This window comes from Saccopteryx bilineata, chromosome 5 (genome assembly GCF_036850765.1).
Source record: "Saccopteryx bilineata isolate mSacBil1 chromosome 5, mSacBil1_pri_phased_curated, whole genome shotgun sequence".
Taxonomy (NCBI): domain Eukaryota; kingdom Metazoa; phylum Chordata; class Mammalia; order Chiroptera; family Emballonuridae; genus Saccopteryx; species Saccopteryx bilineata.
This window is the reverse complement of record NC_089494.1, coordinates 30,713,969-30,734,271: the sequence shown is the minus strand read 5'-3', so window position 1 is coordinate 30,734,271 and position 20,303 is coordinate 30,713,969. Positions and strand designations below refer to the sequence as shown.

The 20,303-nt window shown below is 45.2% G+C and overlaps 1 protein-coding gene across 2 annotated transcripts in view; it reads left to right on the top strand.

The window, feature by feature from the left end:
• Positions 1-242: 242 nt before the first annotated feature.
• Positions 243-20,303, top strand: part of PARD3B (par-3 family cell polarity regulator beta) — a 1,080,223-nt gene continuing 1,060,162 nt past the window's right edge. For both annotated transcript variants that reach the window (XM_066278755.1, XM_066278754.1), the window contains exon 1: positions 243-898. In XM_066278755.1, the coding sequence (XP_066134852.1) occupies positions 779-898 (120 nt within the window). In that variant the 5' untranslated portion in view covers positions 243-778. The remainder of the gene's footprint in view (positions 899-20,303) is intronic.

The window sequence follows — 20,303 nt, the reverse complement described above, 5'->3', positions numbered from 1 at the left end:
TATTTTATTAGATCCGGTTTCAATTCCCCGGTGGGTAGCTCTCAGGTCCCGTTACCATCCTCCAGAGGGGTGTGTGTGTGTGTGTGTGTTGTACACCGGAGGGAAAGAACCAAAGAGAGACTGAATGAGGGGACCAGGCTCCCGGGCTCCGGTTACCGCTTGGCGCGGTCTCCGCCCCGAGCCGCCGAGTGAGCGGCGGGTCCGGGGAGCGCCGCGGCCCCTTTAAGAGCCAAGCCCAGGCCGGCCCTGGGGCCGCGGGAGCACAGAGCGCGGCGCGCCGCGGAGGAGTTGGGACCGGCGCAAAAGTTTCCTCCCAAGTACGGCCCCGCGCGCCGCGCCGCCGCCCACTCCAGCCCCGGGCCTGGGGCCGAACCGCCGCCAGGGCCAAGGCCAGGGCCGAGCCGGCCGGCAGTTTCGCTTTGGCGCGCGGAGCAGCTGCCTCGGCCGGGCCCGAGCAGGAGCAGGAGGAGCAGCGGGAGCAGCAGCAGCAGCAGGAGGAGGAGGAGGAGCCCGCTGCGGTCTCCCCTGCGTCCCGGCCCCCTGGCCACCTGGGAGGTAGTCCTGCCCTCCGCCTCCCCCTCTCCGATTCCGTCCCCCGGAGGCCTCCTGCCCGGGGCTAAGGGGCGCTGTTGCGAGCCCCGGGCCCTGCGGGGGCGCCGGGGAGAGGCGCCCAGGTCTCCGCCCCCTCCCGGTGCCGTGCGTCCCCCGAGAGTGGGGGCTGCACCCGCGGGACCAGACACCTGTTCGGCCAGGCCCGGCGTGATCGCCGGGGGCCAGGATGAAAGTGACCGTATGCTTCGGCAGGACCGGCATCGTGGTGCCCTGCAAGGAGGGCCAGCTGCGTGTCCGGGAGCTCACGCAGCAGGCGCTGCAGAGGTACCTGAAGACGCGGGAGAAGGTGAGCGCGACGCTGGGGGCGCGCGCCGCGAGGGAGGAGGGGGCGCGGCTGCGATGCGGTTTACCCGCGAGCGCGCCCAGGCCCAGGCACCTGCCAGCTGCTCCGGGGACCCGGTGGAGACCCTCAGGGGATGCTGAGCACCCAGGCAACTTAATTTGTCACTACCTGTGGCCACAACTTTTGAATGTTGCTGATATAAGTGACCTGGGTGTGTTTGGGAGTTTGTGGGCCTTTGTGCTTCTCAAAGGGTGGTGGGAGAAACTGCGGCATGAGAATCATTTGCGGGATATGGGGGGTTTTAGAAATGCACAATCTGGCACCCGGATCCAAGCTCACTGCCTCAGAGTCCGCTTTAAAATAAGTTTGCAGATGTTTGGAATGACCATTGGAGGTTGAGAAGCACTGCTTTAGCGGTTGTTTCAGGGAACCCTTTGCAAGGGAACCCTTGAAGGTACTCCTGATCTCAGGTGTACTTTTTGACCCATCAAGGCCCGCCATACTTTTGCTTCTTGGAGTTCGAAGTTAATTGGTGCAAGTAACATACTGGGAAGTTTTAATTGATGGGGCCCTAGGAATTTCAACCTTGTGAGCTGTCCTCCCTTTGGGCAGGAACTTGCGTGGAGGGATGCTGTTTGCTCACACCAACCAGACTACACTTCAAGTGTTTACAGTTTAATGTCACATATTTCATGAGCATTTACCACAAGTGTGCTGTGTGTCACGTCCTGGATGACTAGTGAAATGACAATCAAGACTGCCCCTAACTCTGTTCCTGAACTCAGAAACAAGTAAAAATTAAGTGAATCTCAGAAAGAGTGTTTTTACGCATGGAATGCATGTTCAGAAGACTTAGCCGGACACCAGAACTCCTAAGAGGTGTTTGGGTAACATACTGGATGGGCTCCTGTGCCTTTATCACTGGAGAAGGCATTGAAGGCATTCAAATGGAACATCTTGTGTGCCCCAAACCCTCCTGAAACAGAACAAGTCGTAAACTCCTACTTTATAGGCCAGTTCTTTTTTATTTTTTAATATTTATTTTCATGATTTGTGAGAACTGTAGAAATAGTGTTGGTCATTTTAATGATGAGAAGATGTAATTTCTTTTAATATCTCACAAGTTATCCAAGGCATAAAAATAATTTTGTTTCTTCCAAATACATCGTTTGGACGTCTAAGAAAAATCTCTGCACCTTCTGCGCCTCCACTGAAAATTATTATACAGAAAAATAATTCTACTCTGGGTAAATACATGTTTATGTTGCCTTGAACAGTCAAGAGTTTGAGAATTGTATAATGAGAGATAGAATACCCAAACCTGAACTCTACTAATAGAATTGAGGTACAGCAGAGAAAATAATTAAACTGAGCTATAAAACTATATGAGTATCCATCCTAATGCTTCTTTCCATTGTAATATAGTGTGTGCTGTTTACATAGTATAATTCAGTTAAACTGAAATTTACAAATGTAACCAATTGTCTTTGAAGTCATATTTCACCAACTTCTAAAAGTAAGCTGAGGGTAATAGTAACAACATTATTCTAGACAAATTATTAAAATAGATTTTATTGAAGAATTGTCTGAGATGACTAATTTTTTTGTGTGTATGTGACAGAGACAGAGAGAGGGACAGATAGGGACAGACAGACAGGAAGGGAGAGAGATGAGAAGCAGTTCTTCGTTGTGGCATCTTAGTTGTTCATTGATTACTTTCTCATATGTGCCTTAATGGGATATGGGGTGGGGCTACAGCAGACAGCAGACCGCAGACCGAGTGACCCCTTGCTCAAGCCAGCAATCTTGGGTTCAAGCTGGTGAGCTGTGCTCAAACCAGATGAGCCCACGCTCAAGCCAGTGACCTCGGGGTTTCAAACCTGAGTCCTCCGCGTCCCAGTCCAAGATTCTATCCACTGCGCCACTGCCTGGTCAGGCATGATGACTAATTTTTATTTTTAACTCATTATTAAAAATAATTTATGCTCTAAAATATTATTCATTTAGAAGTTTAGTACATGGAACTAAGTAATAGAAGTAAGCTGTAAGCTGATAACACACAGGGAAATAACTAGATGATATTTGATGTAGTGTAATTTGATCCTAAAAGGTGTTAAAAAGCTATTGATATTCTAGAATGAAAGCATAATTTATAATATCACAGAATTCCATAATTTAATTGTATTGATCCAGTTTACTATTATTACCAGACATTACATTTTTCTGTTTACATTTATATATTAGTGAATGTAGCATTTAAAGGTCACCTGCAGCTTATAAATTCTCCCTCCCTTCTTTTGCTTTTAAAATCTCAGTTTAGTAAGTGACAAGTGATATTTTTCCCTTCCCCAAATATTCCTCTCCTATAGTTTCATTTTAAATAATATTGTAATCATAATAAGTCATAACTAATATTAAATGGGATTCCTAATGGAACGAAAATGTCAAGAAGTACTCTGACAAATTCAGTACTTTAATCCATTGAATTTAGAAAATAATGGGAAAAGACCAGAAATGTTAAAATTCAATTTGAAAAACAATTTGTCATAAGTTCACTTCTTTAAATCAGTGAAAATGGTTTAAAAGACTTGTTTCCCTTGGACAGCAAGGTTTTAAGCCCTGCATGCAATAATAATAACTAGCATGGATTGTGCTTGCACTGTGCAGGCACTGTCCTAGGAGCTTTATGTGCATTAAATGACTTACTCCACGAGGGTAGGTACTGTTATAATTCCCATTTTACAGATGGAAGGAAAAGAGACAGAGATGTGGAACTGGAATTTGAACGTAGGAACTGTGTGTGTCTCCAGGTCTTTACCCTGCATTAACTCCACAGTCCAGTAGATTATTATGCATCGGAATTTCCCCATCTTGTTTACTTTTTACAATGTGTTGTAAAAAGACAATTCCACTACAGACTGCTAGGATAACATGATTTAACAATAGCAATTTTGTTTCTTGCAGAGAGATGGGACATCCACAAGTTCCTCTTGATCTTTTGCAGTACAGATCTGTATGTTGTAAGGGAGAAGTCTAATTTCTGAGTCGAATATTGCTGGATTTGTAAATCTAGTATGAAAAATAACCCCCAGTCTAACTGCAAATGGAAAAATGGACTAGATCTCTCAGACATCCAGGTAGAGAGTGCAGTACAGAAAACACATTTGGCGGGAACTGAATGTAAGTTAAGTCGGTTTCTTCCGGAGGAGCCTTGAATAATTAAACGGGAGAAAGTCAGATTTCAAGATTGAGGATAGATTCAAGGTTTCTAAAGTTTGGGGGTTAAATGAAGGCCAAGGAGGCCATTATGGAGTTTGTGGGCAGCATCAAAGTAGCCACCTCTTGCTGAGAAAAACAAAGAAGACCGGTATTTGTGGAATGTGGGAAACCAGCTGAATCAGCATCAGATAAGGCTGGAAGGAGGTAGGATGCTGAAGAAACTGAGGAAGCCTTTAATTATGTTCTGAAATCTGGGACTTCCAGGTTTCTGCTGCCTCCCCACTCCTCCCATATGATGAACTCTACTGGGGAGGTGAATTGACTGGGTGAGAATTATGGGATCACTTGTCTTTGGATTCTGGTAGTTTATCAGTGTCCCAGGCTCTAAATCCAATTTAGTTAAGTAGTTAGTGGTGAGGAGATTGTCTTCTTAAATAGTCAAGATGGGGATTATTGAGTAATTAGTTTAATTTATCATCAAAATTATGTGTCACAGGTAAAGGGGGTAATTGAGCCATAACCTGCAGGGGCTCAACCCTGGCTGATTATTAGTCACCTCTAATGTTAACGTTTAACATTTTAAACGGTACAAGTGCCTGAGTTGCTGTCTCAAAGATTTTCATTCACTGGGTTTGGAGTGGAGCCTGGATACAGGTATTTTAAAAAGCACTCTAGGTCAGTGGTCCCCAACCTTTTTTGGGTCACGGACCGGTTTAATGTCAGAAAATATTTTTACAGACCGGCCTTTAGGGTGGGAGGGATAAATGCACAAAATAAAATTATGCGACCGGCGTAAAAACTGTGGTATTTTAAAATATATTGACAATTGTTGAACTGACGAGACAAGTGTCAAGAGTGAGTCTTAGACGGATGTAACAGAGGGAATCTGGTCATTTTTTAAAAATAAAACATCGTTCAGACTTAAATATAAATAAAACGGAAATAATGTAAGTTATTTATTCTTTCTCTGTGGACGGGTACCAAATGGCGCACGGACCGATAGCGGTCCGCGGCCCAGGGGTTGGGGGCCACTGCTCTAGGTAATTCTAATACCCAGCCAGGTTTGAGAACCACCAGTCTTGGTATTACTGAAGTCATTTGATTTTAAACTCTTTTCATGGGAGATATTGTGTCTTAGGCATCTATAGACCAATCTGTCATTAGCAACTGTCCCTTTATTCCTACCCTGAATGAATTCTCTCAGATGCTCAAATGATTTATAAAATTGAACATTCATTTTACACACATACACACACAATGAGGCTGAAGTGAATAACTTGTCTAGTAGTTAGAGTGTGTAGTGTATTCAGGAGTTGATATGAAAATGAGATCATATGAACTTTGAGTTCATGGGAGAATGAGCGTGCTGGAATTTACCAGAAGCTGATTTGTGGATCTGACTATGAGAAACCTTTTTTCTTTTCCGCTATTTTTATTAAACATTTGATGAAATTTTCAAAATGAATTTATTCTGTGTTCAGACATTTTGAATAATTTGTTTGTTTTACAAGTTGAAATCAGCTTCCCAGATCTGAACAAGTCAAGTGTAACAAGTCTTTTTCTTGATTAATTGTGGGGTTAGAATCTAAGAAATGTATACAGTACTGAGACTCTGCTATGCGATTGTGTGGGACTAGCGTGGAGGAATAAGCTAGCATTGTTGAATTTCTGAACTTTTCAGGTTTTGATGCCTTGTTTTCATATTTTAAGGTTTATTTATGCATAAACTAGGACTATTGAAATGCTGACTGACTTACCTGTGTTTATTTCCTGTTCATTCAGTTCTCTTATTTTGTAATGTGTGGACTAGATGTTCTTCTCAGCGTCTGGATAGGACTGGCTCAGCGTAGGCATGGCACTTGCTTCTGACATGTTTTTGATTCTGGTACTTGGTATTGAGTAGCCGCTAAGCTTGCAAACACAGGGCTTGTGGGGCCCACTGTGACCTACAGATGTGCTTTTTAAATTCTCAGTGTTATATTTTGAATTAATTGCCATATTTGAGTATTTTTCAATTTCATGCAAAAATCCAGATTTCTATTTATTTTGTGGGTGGAAACAATACAGGAGTTCTGCAGTCATCCGTTGGAGCTTTTTTTCTTTAGGAGGAATGATCTAGTGTCTACCATTGCATCCCAAAAGTGACTGAGTTATTATCCTCATGCTTAACTTTTTTATCTCGTTCTTAACTGCTTACTTACGGTTCACATAATGCACTACTGCTTTTCGGACTGGCCTGCTGGTAGGCTTTTGAGTTTGAGGCTCCTGGACATTTTTCTCTTCACACGTTCCCCTGTGGCCTACACATGAGTTTGCTGACCAGGGTTTCAGCTGCAGTGTAGTCCATCTGAGCTAAATAAACTGTCCCATGGGGGGTTGTCACAGCCCTGAGTTTGTAGTTTGGAGCACTGTGTTCAAATGGCTTAAGTAACCAGATAGTCATTCCCAGGGATTTGTGCCATAGATCCTCTGAGGAAGTTGGGGAAGTGATCATGTCAGGTTTTTATGAGACTATGCTTGCTGAGGTGATTGATTATTAAAATCATCTAAAGAGTATATTAAAAATGCAGAGCTTTGGGCTTCTCTTGGAAAGTCTAAAGCAGTACAGCCCAATAGAACTTGCTGTGATGATGGAAATGTTCTGTGTCTGTGTTTTCCAATAGGGTAGCTAGCCTCTAGCCACATATGGCTTTTTCTGGAAGTCTGGAATATTTGTGCCTGCCAGGTAGCAGAGGGTTCTATGTCCTCAGCCCCCAGGGAAAGCCTTGGATGCTGAGTCTCTAAGGAGCTTCCCCAGTAAGTAGCATTTCACATGTGCTGTCAAAACTTGTTGCGAGGGTTGGCAGGGGCGGGGGGCAGGGTTCACCTTGACAGGACCCTTGGAAGTTTGTGCCCAGGTTCCTTCAGACTTCGCCCATGTGCCTGGTCCCTTTCCTACTTCTGCTTTCTATCCTTTTGCCGCAATAAGTCAGGGCTGTGAGCATGGCTCTATGCCCAGTCCTGTGTGTCTTCCTGATCAGTCATTGAACCGGTGGTCTTGGGGACTACAAGACACCATTTCTTACCATTCAGACCTCACGTCCACCCCTCCCCCGCTCCCCCAGCCACACCGATGTCTTGGCTGTTACTCAGCCATGCCAGACAGGCTCTACCTTATGTGCTGTTCTCTCCGCCGGAAGTATTTGTCCACAGTTATCCACCTAGCTGGTTCTCTTTTATCTTTTTCATCTTAAGTGATTGTTTCCTTCTCCAGGAAACCTTCCTGACCACACTATTTATAATTGTAACCCCTCCAGCCACCCTCTCTATATTGCTTTTTCCTGCTCTATTTCTCTCCATAGAAATACCATGCTGCTTATTTTAACTGTATTTATTGTCTGTCTCTCCCCACTAGAATGCTAGTTCAATAAAGGTGAAGATCTTTGTCTATTTTGTTCATCGCAGAATCCCTAGGTCCTGTAAGAGTGCCTGGTGCATAGTAGGCTGTTGATGAATTTTTGGTTGAATCACAATTATTTTACTGTGTGTCCATCACCATTTGTTTCAGTGTATCTCTTCCTCTATTACAAGCTACCCCAAGATGGAGTAGCTTAAAATAATACCCAACACTACATGGAGAAGACTCAGCTGAGGTCTTCTGGGTCTGAGATGTTCAAGATTGGCATCTTTATGCACATGAAGCACACCTGAGAGATATTTCCTGAAACCAGTGCACCAGCGAGGATAGTTTCAGTACTGGGGGTTCACTGTAATGGCTTGCCTAGGGGCATATGTATTGAGCCTTGGTTCTTGCTGTCAGTTGGGTTCCTGGGTTCTCTTCTATGTAGTCAGCATCTGATTGTCTTCACAGAGCCTTTTCCCATGGTCTCTACAGCAGGGTCTCGAGACTTCTTCCATGGCAGATCAGAGCTCCCATGAAGTGCAAAGGTGGAAGTGTGTTTTGCCACGTTCTACTAGTGAAAGCAAGTAACAGGTTCAGCGCAGATTCAAGGCAGAGGGTTACACAAGGAGGTGAATAAGTATAATTCTTTGAAGGGCTACCAGTGTAACTGATCACAAAGCCAGCCTTTTTGATAATAACAGGAAGATTAATCACTTACTGCCTCTGGTTTTGATGAGTTTCACCACCTCCTGGTGGGTGAGACACACGTGTGAATGAGCCAGTCATATGTGTGCTGGAATACAGTGTTCATGAGGAATGCTGTCTGATACAGAAGGCATAGAAGCTGTTCTGAAGCACGATGAACAGTTTACCAGGTAGCAAAGCAGGAGGAGGCATCCAGGTGGAAGGAATAAAGCGGGAAGGCATCAGCTGATTGAGAGCTGTGAAAGTTGAGCATAGCCCAGGGAGGAGTGGTGGTGCACAGACTAACTTGGACCAGCTTGTGAAGGCCCTTGGGTGCTGCCCTGTAGGGGAAACAGCTGTGCTTAGGCTTGCTCTCTTGTTTTCTGGCTGCCAGCACTTTGCATGATTAGTGTGTGAGCACGTGGCAGAAAGCCACGTGTGTGTATAGCCTATATAAGGCTATGGATCCTTTCCCTCAGTGTGGATTGCTTGCCTGCCACTGCTAGGGGTGAGTTTTCCTGATTGCTGGCCCACCACTGCGAGGGGTGATTTTCTGTTTGCTCACCCACCACTGTGAAAATCCAATAAACAGGAATGCCCCAATGCCTTTTGGCTCCACAATTCTTTTGTGGACTGCCCGAATCTACTGTGAACCTGTCTGACCTCAAACACCAGCATTACACCCAGCATAAAGGTCAGAAGTTGGTTTAGACTGGTATAGAACTGGCATTACATCTGGCATAATGGGCAGGATTTGGTTCAGACCAGTATGGAATTGGCATTATACTTGGTGTTGTGAGCAGGATTTGGTTCAGACTAGTATGGAGCCACCAGCACCCTTGAAGAGTGGGATAGAGGAGTGGCCATTTTGGAGCATGTGGTTCCCTGTGGCTACCCTGTCGGGGGTTGTGGGCTGGGTGTTTTCTACAGCCCTGTGAGCAGAAACCAAATGCTCTCTGTGAGAGGCTTCTCAAGTCTGAGAGCCCCAGTGTGAGCTGGAGGCTGAGCACTAGCAGTGGCAAGAGCTGAAACAGTTGATGGAGAAGGAGTTGTGAGTTTGAGAGCTACAGTGTGAGCTAGAGGCCAAGCGCTAACAGCAGCAGGCGCTGGAATAGTTGATGGAGAAGGAGCTGTGAGTTCGAGAGCTCCAGTGTGAGCTGGAGGCTGAGTGCCAGCAGTGGCAGGAGCTGGAACAGTTGCTGGAGAAGGAATGGCAAGTTTGAGAGCTCCAGTGCAAGCTGGAGGCTCAGTGCCAGCAGCAGCAGGAGCTGGAGAAGGAGCTGCGAGTCCATCTGCTTCAGTGTGAGCTGGAGGCTGAGCGCCAGCAGTGGAAGGAGCAGGGACAGTTGCTGGAGAAGGAGGCTGCCTGAGTTGAAGAGCTCCAGTGCGAGCTGGAAGCTGAGCACTGACAGAGGCAGTCGCAGGGGGAGGAGCTGCATGTGTGCAGGCAGAATGGCTCTGAGTCAGTGCTAGTAGTCATTTCCAACTCCTCTGAGGACAAGGAGGAGGAGGTTCAGGCTGAATCTGCTTCGTCAGACTCAGAGCCGACCGGTAGTCACCTAGCAGGTGAAAACCCAGCAGCAGAAAGTGCGTCAGGGGCAGGCACAAACCCTTCCACGAGTAGTTGAGCACTCTGTGGTCTGGACCTACATCCAGACAGAGTTGATGGAGTTAGGGGTAAAATTCAGAAAGAAACCCACCGACTTGGTTGTTGTGGTTCTAGAACGTCGTGGTTTTCAGAACAGAGAGAGAAAAATCAGCTGCCATCACCATGCACTCCTCCTTGAGGTGGCATCTTCAGAACTGCCATGACAACCCAGGAAACCAAACCTTATTAGAATGGGTGATGGCTGCCATTCCTACAGTTTGACAGAATGCTGGAGACTTGCCGGGGGCAGTGAGTTGATGGCAGTCAATACTGAGTTGCAGCAGATCTTCTGGGAACTGGGTATGAGGAATGCTGCTTTCAACTCTCAGTCCTTGTGGGCCAGATGAGGAAGTATTTATGGCTGGGATAAGGCACCTTATTCTCAGGAATGCCCCATCATCATTTTTGGGCCTCTGGTGGCTATCTCAGGCCCCTCTCTGGGGCAGCCCATCAACACTGTTACACAGATGGTGGCAGGTTTAGGGGAGGTAGAAGCAGTGCTGCACCATAAGGGTGTGTAGGCTACTGCCCATGCTGCCCCCGCAACTAACAAGAGAAACAGGCTTGTAAAGGTTACCTGAACACAGATGTGGGTAGATTTGATTGCAGCCAGGGAAGATAGGGAGAAATGAGATGGTAAGTCTGTGAAAATCTTTTTAGAGCTTCGTGGCAGATTAAGTGGACACTGAGGTTCCTGCTGCTCTAAAAGCAAGGGAAATGAGCAGCCACGGCAGCTGCCAAGAAAGTGGTCAGTGTTTGCACCACATGGTGGCAAGATTATACACAGGGCAGCTGCCAAGAAAAAGGTTGGTGCTCATGTCACACAGCTGCAAGATTACATGTTGGAGGCAGGTGAGGGAGAAGAAGATCCCCAAGGCCTACTGTTCCAGTTAGGACTGGTGGAAGGCCGAGGGACCTGTCTAATGGGTATGGGTGCAGACCAGAAGCCTCATGTAGAACTGGCAATTCACTGGTCCCCTTCTAATGTTCAGCAGGTGTTGGCCTTAGTAGATACAGGTGCTTTTGCAGCAGCTAAGAGAACTGTCAAGGCGGCACTGGTCTTGAATGTGTTTGACTTGCCAGGCCCTGTGAGTTTTACATTCATGGGACTTCTGAGGGGTTTGGAAGGGGCTTGTGGCAGTGGATATAGTGATTATGAAAAGGCACTGGGGTTCATTATCAAACAGTTGTATGACTAGTTGCCTGTAATGAACCTTCACCTTGGGTGATGTGCACAGACAGTTGGGCTACATATTGTGGACTGATAATTGTGCAATATAGTGGACTCTTGAAGCAGGGACTGTGACAAAAGGTGGGTACCGGCTTCCTTGCTAGACAGACATACCATTTGTGGACAGTATCAGAGACCCTGACGGGCACAGGGGGTCTGGCACCTGTGGAGGCTCTTCTGCACCGTGCAGCTGCTCCCATCCAGTGGCAGATATGCACCGAAGACTCTTTACTCAAGCTGGGCTTTGGGTGGCATGGCATTGTGCTCCTGCCTGTCCCAACAGCTCTCTTTAAAGGCTTCAATGGACATGGCCTTGGATTGTATAGGGCCCCCACCTATGAGGGGTGGCCTTATTGGCACCATGGGGTAGGGGGCTGGAGGTAGGCCTCCAGTTAACTCCCTGGGCAGCTGATTCTTGGCTGCTTAAGGTAGAAGTGTGATATTCCTTGAGTGCTCATGGAGCTATCATTGTGAAAGGCACTTTTGTAATTATTGTCATTTTCAGTATAGCTTGTGCCTTAGTAGTCTGTTGCTGTAATCTCTACTGTTTCTGTGATGTAATGTATCTCACCCGTCACACAGGGACCATTGTGGAAGATACTGGTCCACTTAGATTTTGAGGCGAGCAACCCTAAAGGGTTGGAGTGTAGGGAAAACAGCTGTTGTTAGGCTTGCTCACTTGTTTTTTGGCTGCAAGCACTTTGAATGATTAGTGTGTGAGCCCGTGGCAGAAAGCCATGTATGGATATAGCTTATATGAGGCTATGGTTTCCCTCGGCACGGATTGCTTGCCCACCACCACTAGGGGCTTTTCTTTCCTGATCTCTCACCTGCCAATGAGGGGCACTGTCGTCCTGGTCTCTGGCCCGCCACTGCAAGGGGTGGTTTTCCTGTTTGCTTAGCCACCGTTACTGTTATGAGAAGCCAATAAATAGGAATGTCCCAATGCCTTTTGGCTCCACGGTTTTTCTGTGGTCTGCCCACATCCAGTGTGAACCTGCCTAGCCTCAACCTCTGGCATTACACCACCTAAGGTATTTTTATGCTTCCTTAATGTAGTTTTAGGTTTTACTACAAATACATTTATGTTTACTCAATTTGCATTAGTGTAAAGGTATTCAAGTGGAAAGCATTTCAGAAAATTTTCTGTTAAGGCCTCACTCACTTGATTACCCTGGTTCTCACACCTTCCTCAGCTGCACGGCTCTCAAAAGTATTATCAAGGTATGGTACCTTAAACCCGTGATCACTTTTCAGTCTGTGGTGAAAATGGCCGCTGTTAGGCTTGCTCACTTCTTTTTGGCTGTGACGGGTAGCCATCATGCCTTATGTAACAGAGGACACAGCACCCTGTGCACTGCCGTACCGTAAGCGCGTATGTAATCAAGGACGCAGCACTTGGTCAGGAGCCACTTTTGTCTGGGCAGCCCGTTAGAGGCCGCGGGTACTTGCCCTGTGCGAGGTTGCCCCCTGCCTTTCCTTTCGCAGGACACCGCAAGACTGAAGGACACAGCGCCCTCTGGCTCCAGGTGTATTCTTTGGTGTGACCAAGTCCCATGTGAACCTGCCCGGCCTCAACCTCCTCCTGCATTACACTGTCCTAATTTTGACAATCTTTTAAAAACTCTTTCTACTGATGAACTTTCCACGATTTTAAAACATGTCTCTCAGCCTTTGCAGGCTCTCCCTAGATTATTTCCTTGTGTGCTGGTACATTAGGGTTCTTTCCGACCTTGCTCTCAGAGGGAGCTCACTTGTTTCCTGGCTTCATGTACCCCTACATACATATTATGGATCTCAATATCCACCTGTCTCTGACGTCACCCCCTTCATGTTTCACGTTCACGTCAAGCCCAGGCTACTCTCTGTAAATCGGCTTGTCCCCGTTCTCCGTTTCTGGTGCCATCACTCAACTGGTGATCTAACTCAGGAAAACCCTTCATGCCTCGATGACCTCTCCTCCCTTATATTTCACCATACGTCTAGTTGGTCAGAAAGTTCTTTTGGTTTCCAATGATATCTCTTAGATCTGCTTCCAACCCCAAGCAAAAAACCATTTCTCATTTCTCCTGTGCAGAATTGCAGTAGACCCTTAACTGGCCTCTCGCCTCTGCTGTCTCCGGCTCCTCTGAGCCATTTTCCATTGACGACCTTATAGCCGCAAATCATATCGTGTCTGGAGTGCTGCTGGGGATATTTAAGTGGCTCCCATCGCTTTTAGGTGATAACCCAAACTTTGCCTACTGGTCTTGTATCTTCTCTATCCGTTTGTCGCCGTTAAATTTCTGCCTGTGTTCTTTCATGCTTTCTCGCGCCCTGGGTAAATTCTGCCCATGCTTCAGGCTTCAGGCTTCAGCTTCCTCTTCCTTAAAAAATCTCCTCTCTCCCTCTCTCCCTCATTCTTGTGTTCCCAGAGCTCCCCATTCTTGTGCTCTCATGTTGGAAACTACATCTTCCATCGCTGTTTACTAGGCAGGGTCTACTAGCTTGACAGCCCCAAGTGGCAGGAGCTTATCACGGCAAAGGTTCCCTGTCTGCTTTTCCCTTGTGGCCTGTGGGCCTTCTGTAGATCTCCTGCACTGTGCTGAGTGGTGAATAAAGAGAGTGTGCAGGATGCCACAGGACATTTGGAAACCGGCCTGGAAGTGGCAGACATCACTTCTGCTAGCATTCCACTAGTAAGACTAGCCATGCGCCCCATTTAGATGCAGTGGGCTTGGGAAAGTAGTCCGTTTGGATATACTCACCAGGCTCTTTCACATACTGCAATCATTGTGTCTTCCCTACTGTACTGTGCAGTGCGCAAGAACAGAGTGGACCTTTCTAATTTTCCAATTCTTTTTTGAGCATAGCACTTGGTAATAGAGTATGAATATTGTAAACGCTTTTTAAATCATATTAAATTTTGCATCTTTTTTTTCCATAACATGAGACTGACCTTGTAGTCAACACAATGTTTTGTTAGCTTGGAATCTTTAAAGTTGGTGTGAGTCTTTTTCTTTTTTTCTTAAAAAAAAAAAAAAGACTAAATGCAACTTTTCTCTTGATTACATTCAAACACCTCATCACATCCACATTTGAGCAGGCAGTGGTTTAGTGGTCCATTATATCTGCCACGCTGATTGTCTTAAAGGACGGCTCTGAATTCTGACGAGCCGGCTCACTTGGCAGGTTTCTGAGACTGAGTGCTCCGTAGTTCTGGACTTGAAGAGGAGGAATATCACACTTCCGCCCATGAAGACTTGTGAAGTGCTTTCTTTTATATTTAAAGAGTGTTTGATTTTCAGTATTCTATTCATTAATTCCATGTTGATTTAAAAAAATGATTCTGGATTATGTCCACTTGAATGGATACTTTATTTCTGAAAGGCACAGTGTCCGTGTCCGAGGGGTCTCCCATATCTCGGCTCACCCATTCTTCTAATTGCTGGACTTCTACTTTTTGGATTGCAATGAGATGCAATTGTGGGTACCGAGAGACAGCTGCTTAAAAAGGTTTTACTCAGTTTAGTCCCTGTCAGATGCAGTGCCAAGTATCAACCAGACCAATATACCTTATTCTCGCCCTGTCCTCTGCATCCAGGTGAGGTTATTAAACTCACCAGGTGGTCCTGGGCCCTGGAGGAAGAGCTGTGTGTGGGGGGCAGCTGTTAGAGGCAGACAACAGAAATGTCTGCAAGTCTTGGCTAAGCCATTACCAGCAAGACTAAAGAAGCACATTGAGAGGGAAAATGATCAGACCCATTTTATTGCTTTATGTGAGGCAGAAATTATGGGTTTATGAGGATTTCCAGTAATAGACTTTTGATATCTCTTTAGGGGGGTTTAGAGTAAGTTTTACCACTATTTTTTTTATAGAGACATGAACCCTAGAATGAGTAACCTCTAAGCAAAACAGGCTTTTGACAAGGGATATATAGCTCTGATTTGTACTCCTCTCTCTTTACAGATAGGTGGCCTGTTTGGGGGGAGGGACACAGGGAAAATGGGGTACTTGATCAAAGAATGATGGGGAATAACTCCATCTGCATCACATAAAAATTGTACTCAGGCTTTAGTTAGACTTCCAAGTAGTGGATGCTTTGTTCTGATTGTCTATAACAAGCTAACAATCTCCATGTCACTTCGGTTTCTAAGAAGATTCAGAGAGCAACTCTGGGTCGAGCATTGTGTTATGTCCTGGGGATATAGAATCAAAGAAGTCATAGATCCTGCCTTCCTCAGACTTATAGACTAAAAGGGCAGAGAGAACAATGCAAATGAACAAAAGAGTGTAGTAGAGGAGCCCTAGAGCGGTGGACAGAGGGAGGAATTGACTTAGACTTTGCTTGGCGTGGGAAGATGAAGCTGTGCAACTTTCACGGAGGGAGTTACACCCAGGCAGGGCTTTGAAGGGTGGATTAGACACTGGCCAGTTCAGTAAGGGTGCGGAAACGCATGGGGTTGGGGGGTCAGGACAGAGAGGGAGAGGCTGCCTGCATCTGACTCAATGTAAACAAAGGGTGATTTTGAGTAGGGAAAGGGGAGAATACTGTGGAAAATTTCCCAAGGGTGATTGTGGGAGGGAGTAGTGGGGGATGAGGCTGTGAAGGTGAAGGTAGAGTCAAAGCCAGGAGGCCTTTCTGATGACTAGCTGAAGAGCTTGCGGAGTCTGGGCAGGGCGATGATATTGTGTGATTTGCCTTTTTGTGTGGCTTGTTTTGGAGGATGGAGACAGAGGGAGCTGAGACTGGAGGTGGAGGAACTGCTTCACGTCCCTGCTGTGGAGTAGAGGTTAGACATATTGAAGCAGAATTAGAAATGGTCTTTGAGATTTTGGGGCAAAGTAATGAACTTAGGAGGCGACGCTCTGTGGGTGGAAATAAGAGAAAGAGCAACTGAGGTTTCTGTTGTCACTATTCAAAAGGCATTTCACTGGCTACACCTGTGTCCTCATCTCCACGGCCGGGGACTATAGAGACAAGTAAGACATGGTCTGTGCCCTCACAGAGATGTCTAGCTAGGGAGGGGAGTGGGAGACTGAGGACGGATGAAAGGGTGAGGGCTGCCAGGTAGTGTTGAGGGCCTGGCCAAGATCAGAAACCATGAGTTCGTCAAGATGCTAAATCGTTTACATCAGTTGTTTGGCAGTGGATAAGAGCCTTGATGCAGGACTGGGATTTGAGGGCTGATGTGGAAGGATTGCAGCATCCAGAACTTAGGTGCTCTAAGTCGATGAATGCATGGGATTGGTTGTGGTGTCTTTTCACACTTTAATGGTAGAGATTCGAAGTGGCTGGAAGTGCTCTGTTTACTCCTCCAGAAAGCTCTTGACCTTTCTCCAGCCCCCTGTGTGACCTGAAAGGCTGAGAAGTGAGACTCTGTAGCCCTCTGGCTTCCAGTTGGGGTCAGCCCCAGCAGGAGACGGGGTGGGGGGCAGCCCCCTTCCTGGCTGGCCTGGGTTGACTGCCTCTCTTTACGGAAGGCCATGTCTCCTGTCAGGCAGCCCTCCTCGTACGTCTCTCTTCACTGTATTATTGGCATCTGCCCCGTTCTCTGGCCCCTTGGGACCTAGGTGATGCCAAGGGCTCACCACTGTTAGGGGCACTGTTCCCTAATGTTTTCTCTTAACCCTGGGCAAACCTCTATAAAAAGTTTCTTTGTTAAACTCCTAACGTGAGTGAACCATTTGCTTCCTTCCAGGGTTTTGACTGATAAATATAGTAACACATATACACAACTGAAATGAAAGTTTCATGAGGGGACTTACCCTTACTCTTTTTAGTCTATAATTTTTTATTTTGAAAAGGTTGTTGGAAAAATAATAAAAAATAAAATACAATATGTTGTTGGGACACATTGAATTGATTTCACTGACCGCTAATGGGTTAGGGCCCGTAATTAGAACACCAGTGGGGCTACCTGATGTTTAGGGGATATTGGATGGGTCGTCACAACTTCCCATAGCAATAAGATCTCATTGTTTTATCGAGTGAGAGAAAGTGTGAGGCTGAAGGTAAATTCCTGAAGCCAAGTATGCATTATAAGTGTTTAAATGAATTTTTCTATGGATTACAATACCAAGTACCTTATATAAAATAAGACTTGGATCTTGAGACTTGTGAATGACCAGCATGTGAGCTAAGAGTCCCCTTGGTCTTGAAGTCTGGGTGGCTTCATAAAATTTTAGAGAAATGGAAAGAGTTTTACATATCATCCCATTATTTCTTTTGTCATGACATAGTAATAATATCGGTAACTTTAAATATTAGGTCTGGGTTACTTCCTTTTGTCGCAAAGAGTTGAGGAAATGCAAGTCAATAAATAGTCCTTGTCTCTGTATTTAAAAGCACATTTATAGAGATTCAGTGGGTTTGAGTTTTGACAGCAGTGTTTGATCGGAGACATTTCCCCCAGAACCTTATAAAAATCTAACTGCACTTCAGGAATTGCTAATTAAAAGGTTTTCTTTTTTTGGTTGCTGCAACTAGATTTGCATTTCAGATCTTTCTGTTGGTTTTTTTTTTGTTGTTGTTCTTGTTCCAGTTTTGTTTGTATGTGAGGAAGGGCTTGTTGGAAATGGGACTGCATAGTGAGGGGTCCCTCGCTCTATTGCTTGTGAGATTTCTGGAGTTGCCGTGACAAAGTACCACAGACTAGGTAGCTTAAAACAACAGAAACCTACTCTCTCACAGTTCTGAAGGCTAGAGGTCCAGAATCAAGGTGTTGACAGGGTCATGCTCCTTCCAAAGCCTCTGAGCTTGGAGGCTTCCTTGCTTTTTCCAGTCTGTGGTGGCCTCAGACATTCCCGAGCTTGTGGTAGTGCAGCTCTGTTTCCAAGTGAGGCCTCGTTCACAGGTACCAGGGCGTCCACCTCTCTTTTTTAGGGGACGTAATTCGACTGACAAACAGTGGCTATTCAGTTTAATGCATTTCCCCTGCTGTCACAATAAGAGCCACTGGAGTTCTGTCAGTTCCTCACAATGTTACTCTTTATTTCTATTTATTTATTTAGCTCCCAAATGGTCCACAAATAATTTGCTTTCTGTATTATTGAAAAATAAAGGTCTTATGGTCTGATATCATTTACTACTACTACTACCTTTTCCACTTGCACATGATTGCATCGGCCTCTTCAGGCGACCTTTCAGAGACTGGAGTTTGTCCTGAGCTCCATCTCATCCTATGTCCTTTGTGGTGCGGCTGTATCGCGCACTGATGGAAGCCCACTGGCTTGTCTGAAGTGCATTCCTATTCAGTCTGTAATTAAGTTAGCCTGGAGAAGGCAGGAGCGTGTTTTTGAGCACCTGTCATTTGCCACACAACACAGTCCCTTTCCTTCAGGGCTTTACAACCAGCTGGAGAGACACTTATACCTATTGAAAGTGAAGAAAGCAACAAACAAGTGCCAGGTGAGTTCTCTGGGCATTCAGGAGGGAGAGTGCTCACAGCAGGCTGGCATGCCCACATGCCAAAAAGTAATAGAATTTTTAGGTAAATGGAGGAAGGGAGCGGGGAGTGTTTCCTCGGCAGAGACAAAGGAAGAAGAAATGTTGCAATGGCTCTCAAACTTATTGGTCCCAACAGTCCTTTTCAAACTCTTACATTTTAGAGGACTTGAGAGTGCTTTTTATGTGACCTTTATGTTTTTTTTATTTAGTGTATTAAAAAGTAAAACTATTTTTGATTGATTTAATATAACAATGAGCCTGGAACAAGTTAAGATCACTTGTCATGAAAATGACTATACTGTATTTTTTAAAATAAGAAAAATTTAGTGAGAAGAGTGGCACAGTATAATCTTTTTGCAGATGTCTTTGATGTCTGTTTATTAGACAGCTCTGTTCTCAAATCTGCTTTCTGTTGTAATATGTTGTTTTGGTTGAAATATATGAAGAAAATCTTGCCTCACGTAGGTATATAGTAGGAAGAGGGAGGAGCATTTTAATAGCTTTTTCAGATAATTGTCGATATGCTTCCTACATACTGCATGCAAATCCAACAAGTGATGCTTTGTCTGTTTTTTTCTTATACATGTATTTGATCACAGTTTCTGTGGGTCAGGAACGTGGAAGGAGCTTAGCTGACTCCTTTGCTTAGAATCTCACTTGCTGCATTCAGGATCTCAGCTAGGCTGCATTCTCAGGAGACTTGTCTGGAAAGAGTCTGCTGGGCTCACACAGATTATTAGCAGAATTCATTCCTTCCAGCTGTAGGACTGAGGGCCCTGGTCTTTAACTGGTGGCCACCCTCAGCTCCTAGAGGTCACTTGCAGGTCCATATCCTGTGGAATTTCCCAACCTGATTGATTATGTCATCAAGCAAGGAGGATCTCTAAAGCAAGATGGAATCTCTTATAATGTAAGATCTCTAAAGCAAGATGAAATCTCATATAACATAATGTAATCGTGGAAATGATTCTCAGCAAGCGATGGTTTCTTGAAGGTTAGTTGGTTGCAATGTGGAATCTGAAATGATGCCAATGAAAAATTTAAACTTTGTTGCATTGCAGTTCATTGGTTTGTGTAGCACTGGGAATAGATCTTGCATCCATGCATGATCATTTAATGTCATGCATTGGTCATGTGGAAAACATTGGCTTACTGAGTTATGCTGATCTTCTGAATGCTGAAAAATTTTACTATACAATTTTAAAAGCCACATGCATTGATATTTCCATCAATTTCAAAAGAAAGGTGGAAGTATTGGGAAGCCAGCAAGCTCACATTGGTGGATACAGGTTTTCTAAAATTTTAATTTTTGCTTTAACATTGGCAACAAATACTGTCATTTGTTTTTCATGAAGTTCCCAGGTTCACATCATTCATTTTCGAGAACTCTCTGCCAAAAGCTCAAGTATAAATAACCACAGTTTGTCATAAAGTCTTTCAAGTGAAAATAGTCCTCCATGAAAACAGCAGTTAGTTCAGCTCCACTCAGTCATATGTGTGCGCTTTTCTCTAAGGTCTCCATCAAATGTCATTATGCAGAAGAGCTTCTTGTGTACTTTATATTTCTTCACACAGAGTGTCAAAAAGATGTGAAATCAAGGGTTTAAAATTGTTAAAATTATTATTGCTTCATCAGGGGCATCCTTAAGTTTTCCCCTCCCCCCCTTTGAAGTAAAATGAGTGGCAGTGAAGACATACAGCGACTGCTACAGTTTACTGCCTTGATTCTAGCGAAGGCACCCGCAGACTTAACCACCATTGCTTCCACTCCAGCAATGCAAGTGTCAACAGAGTTATTCCCAGGATAAATCATG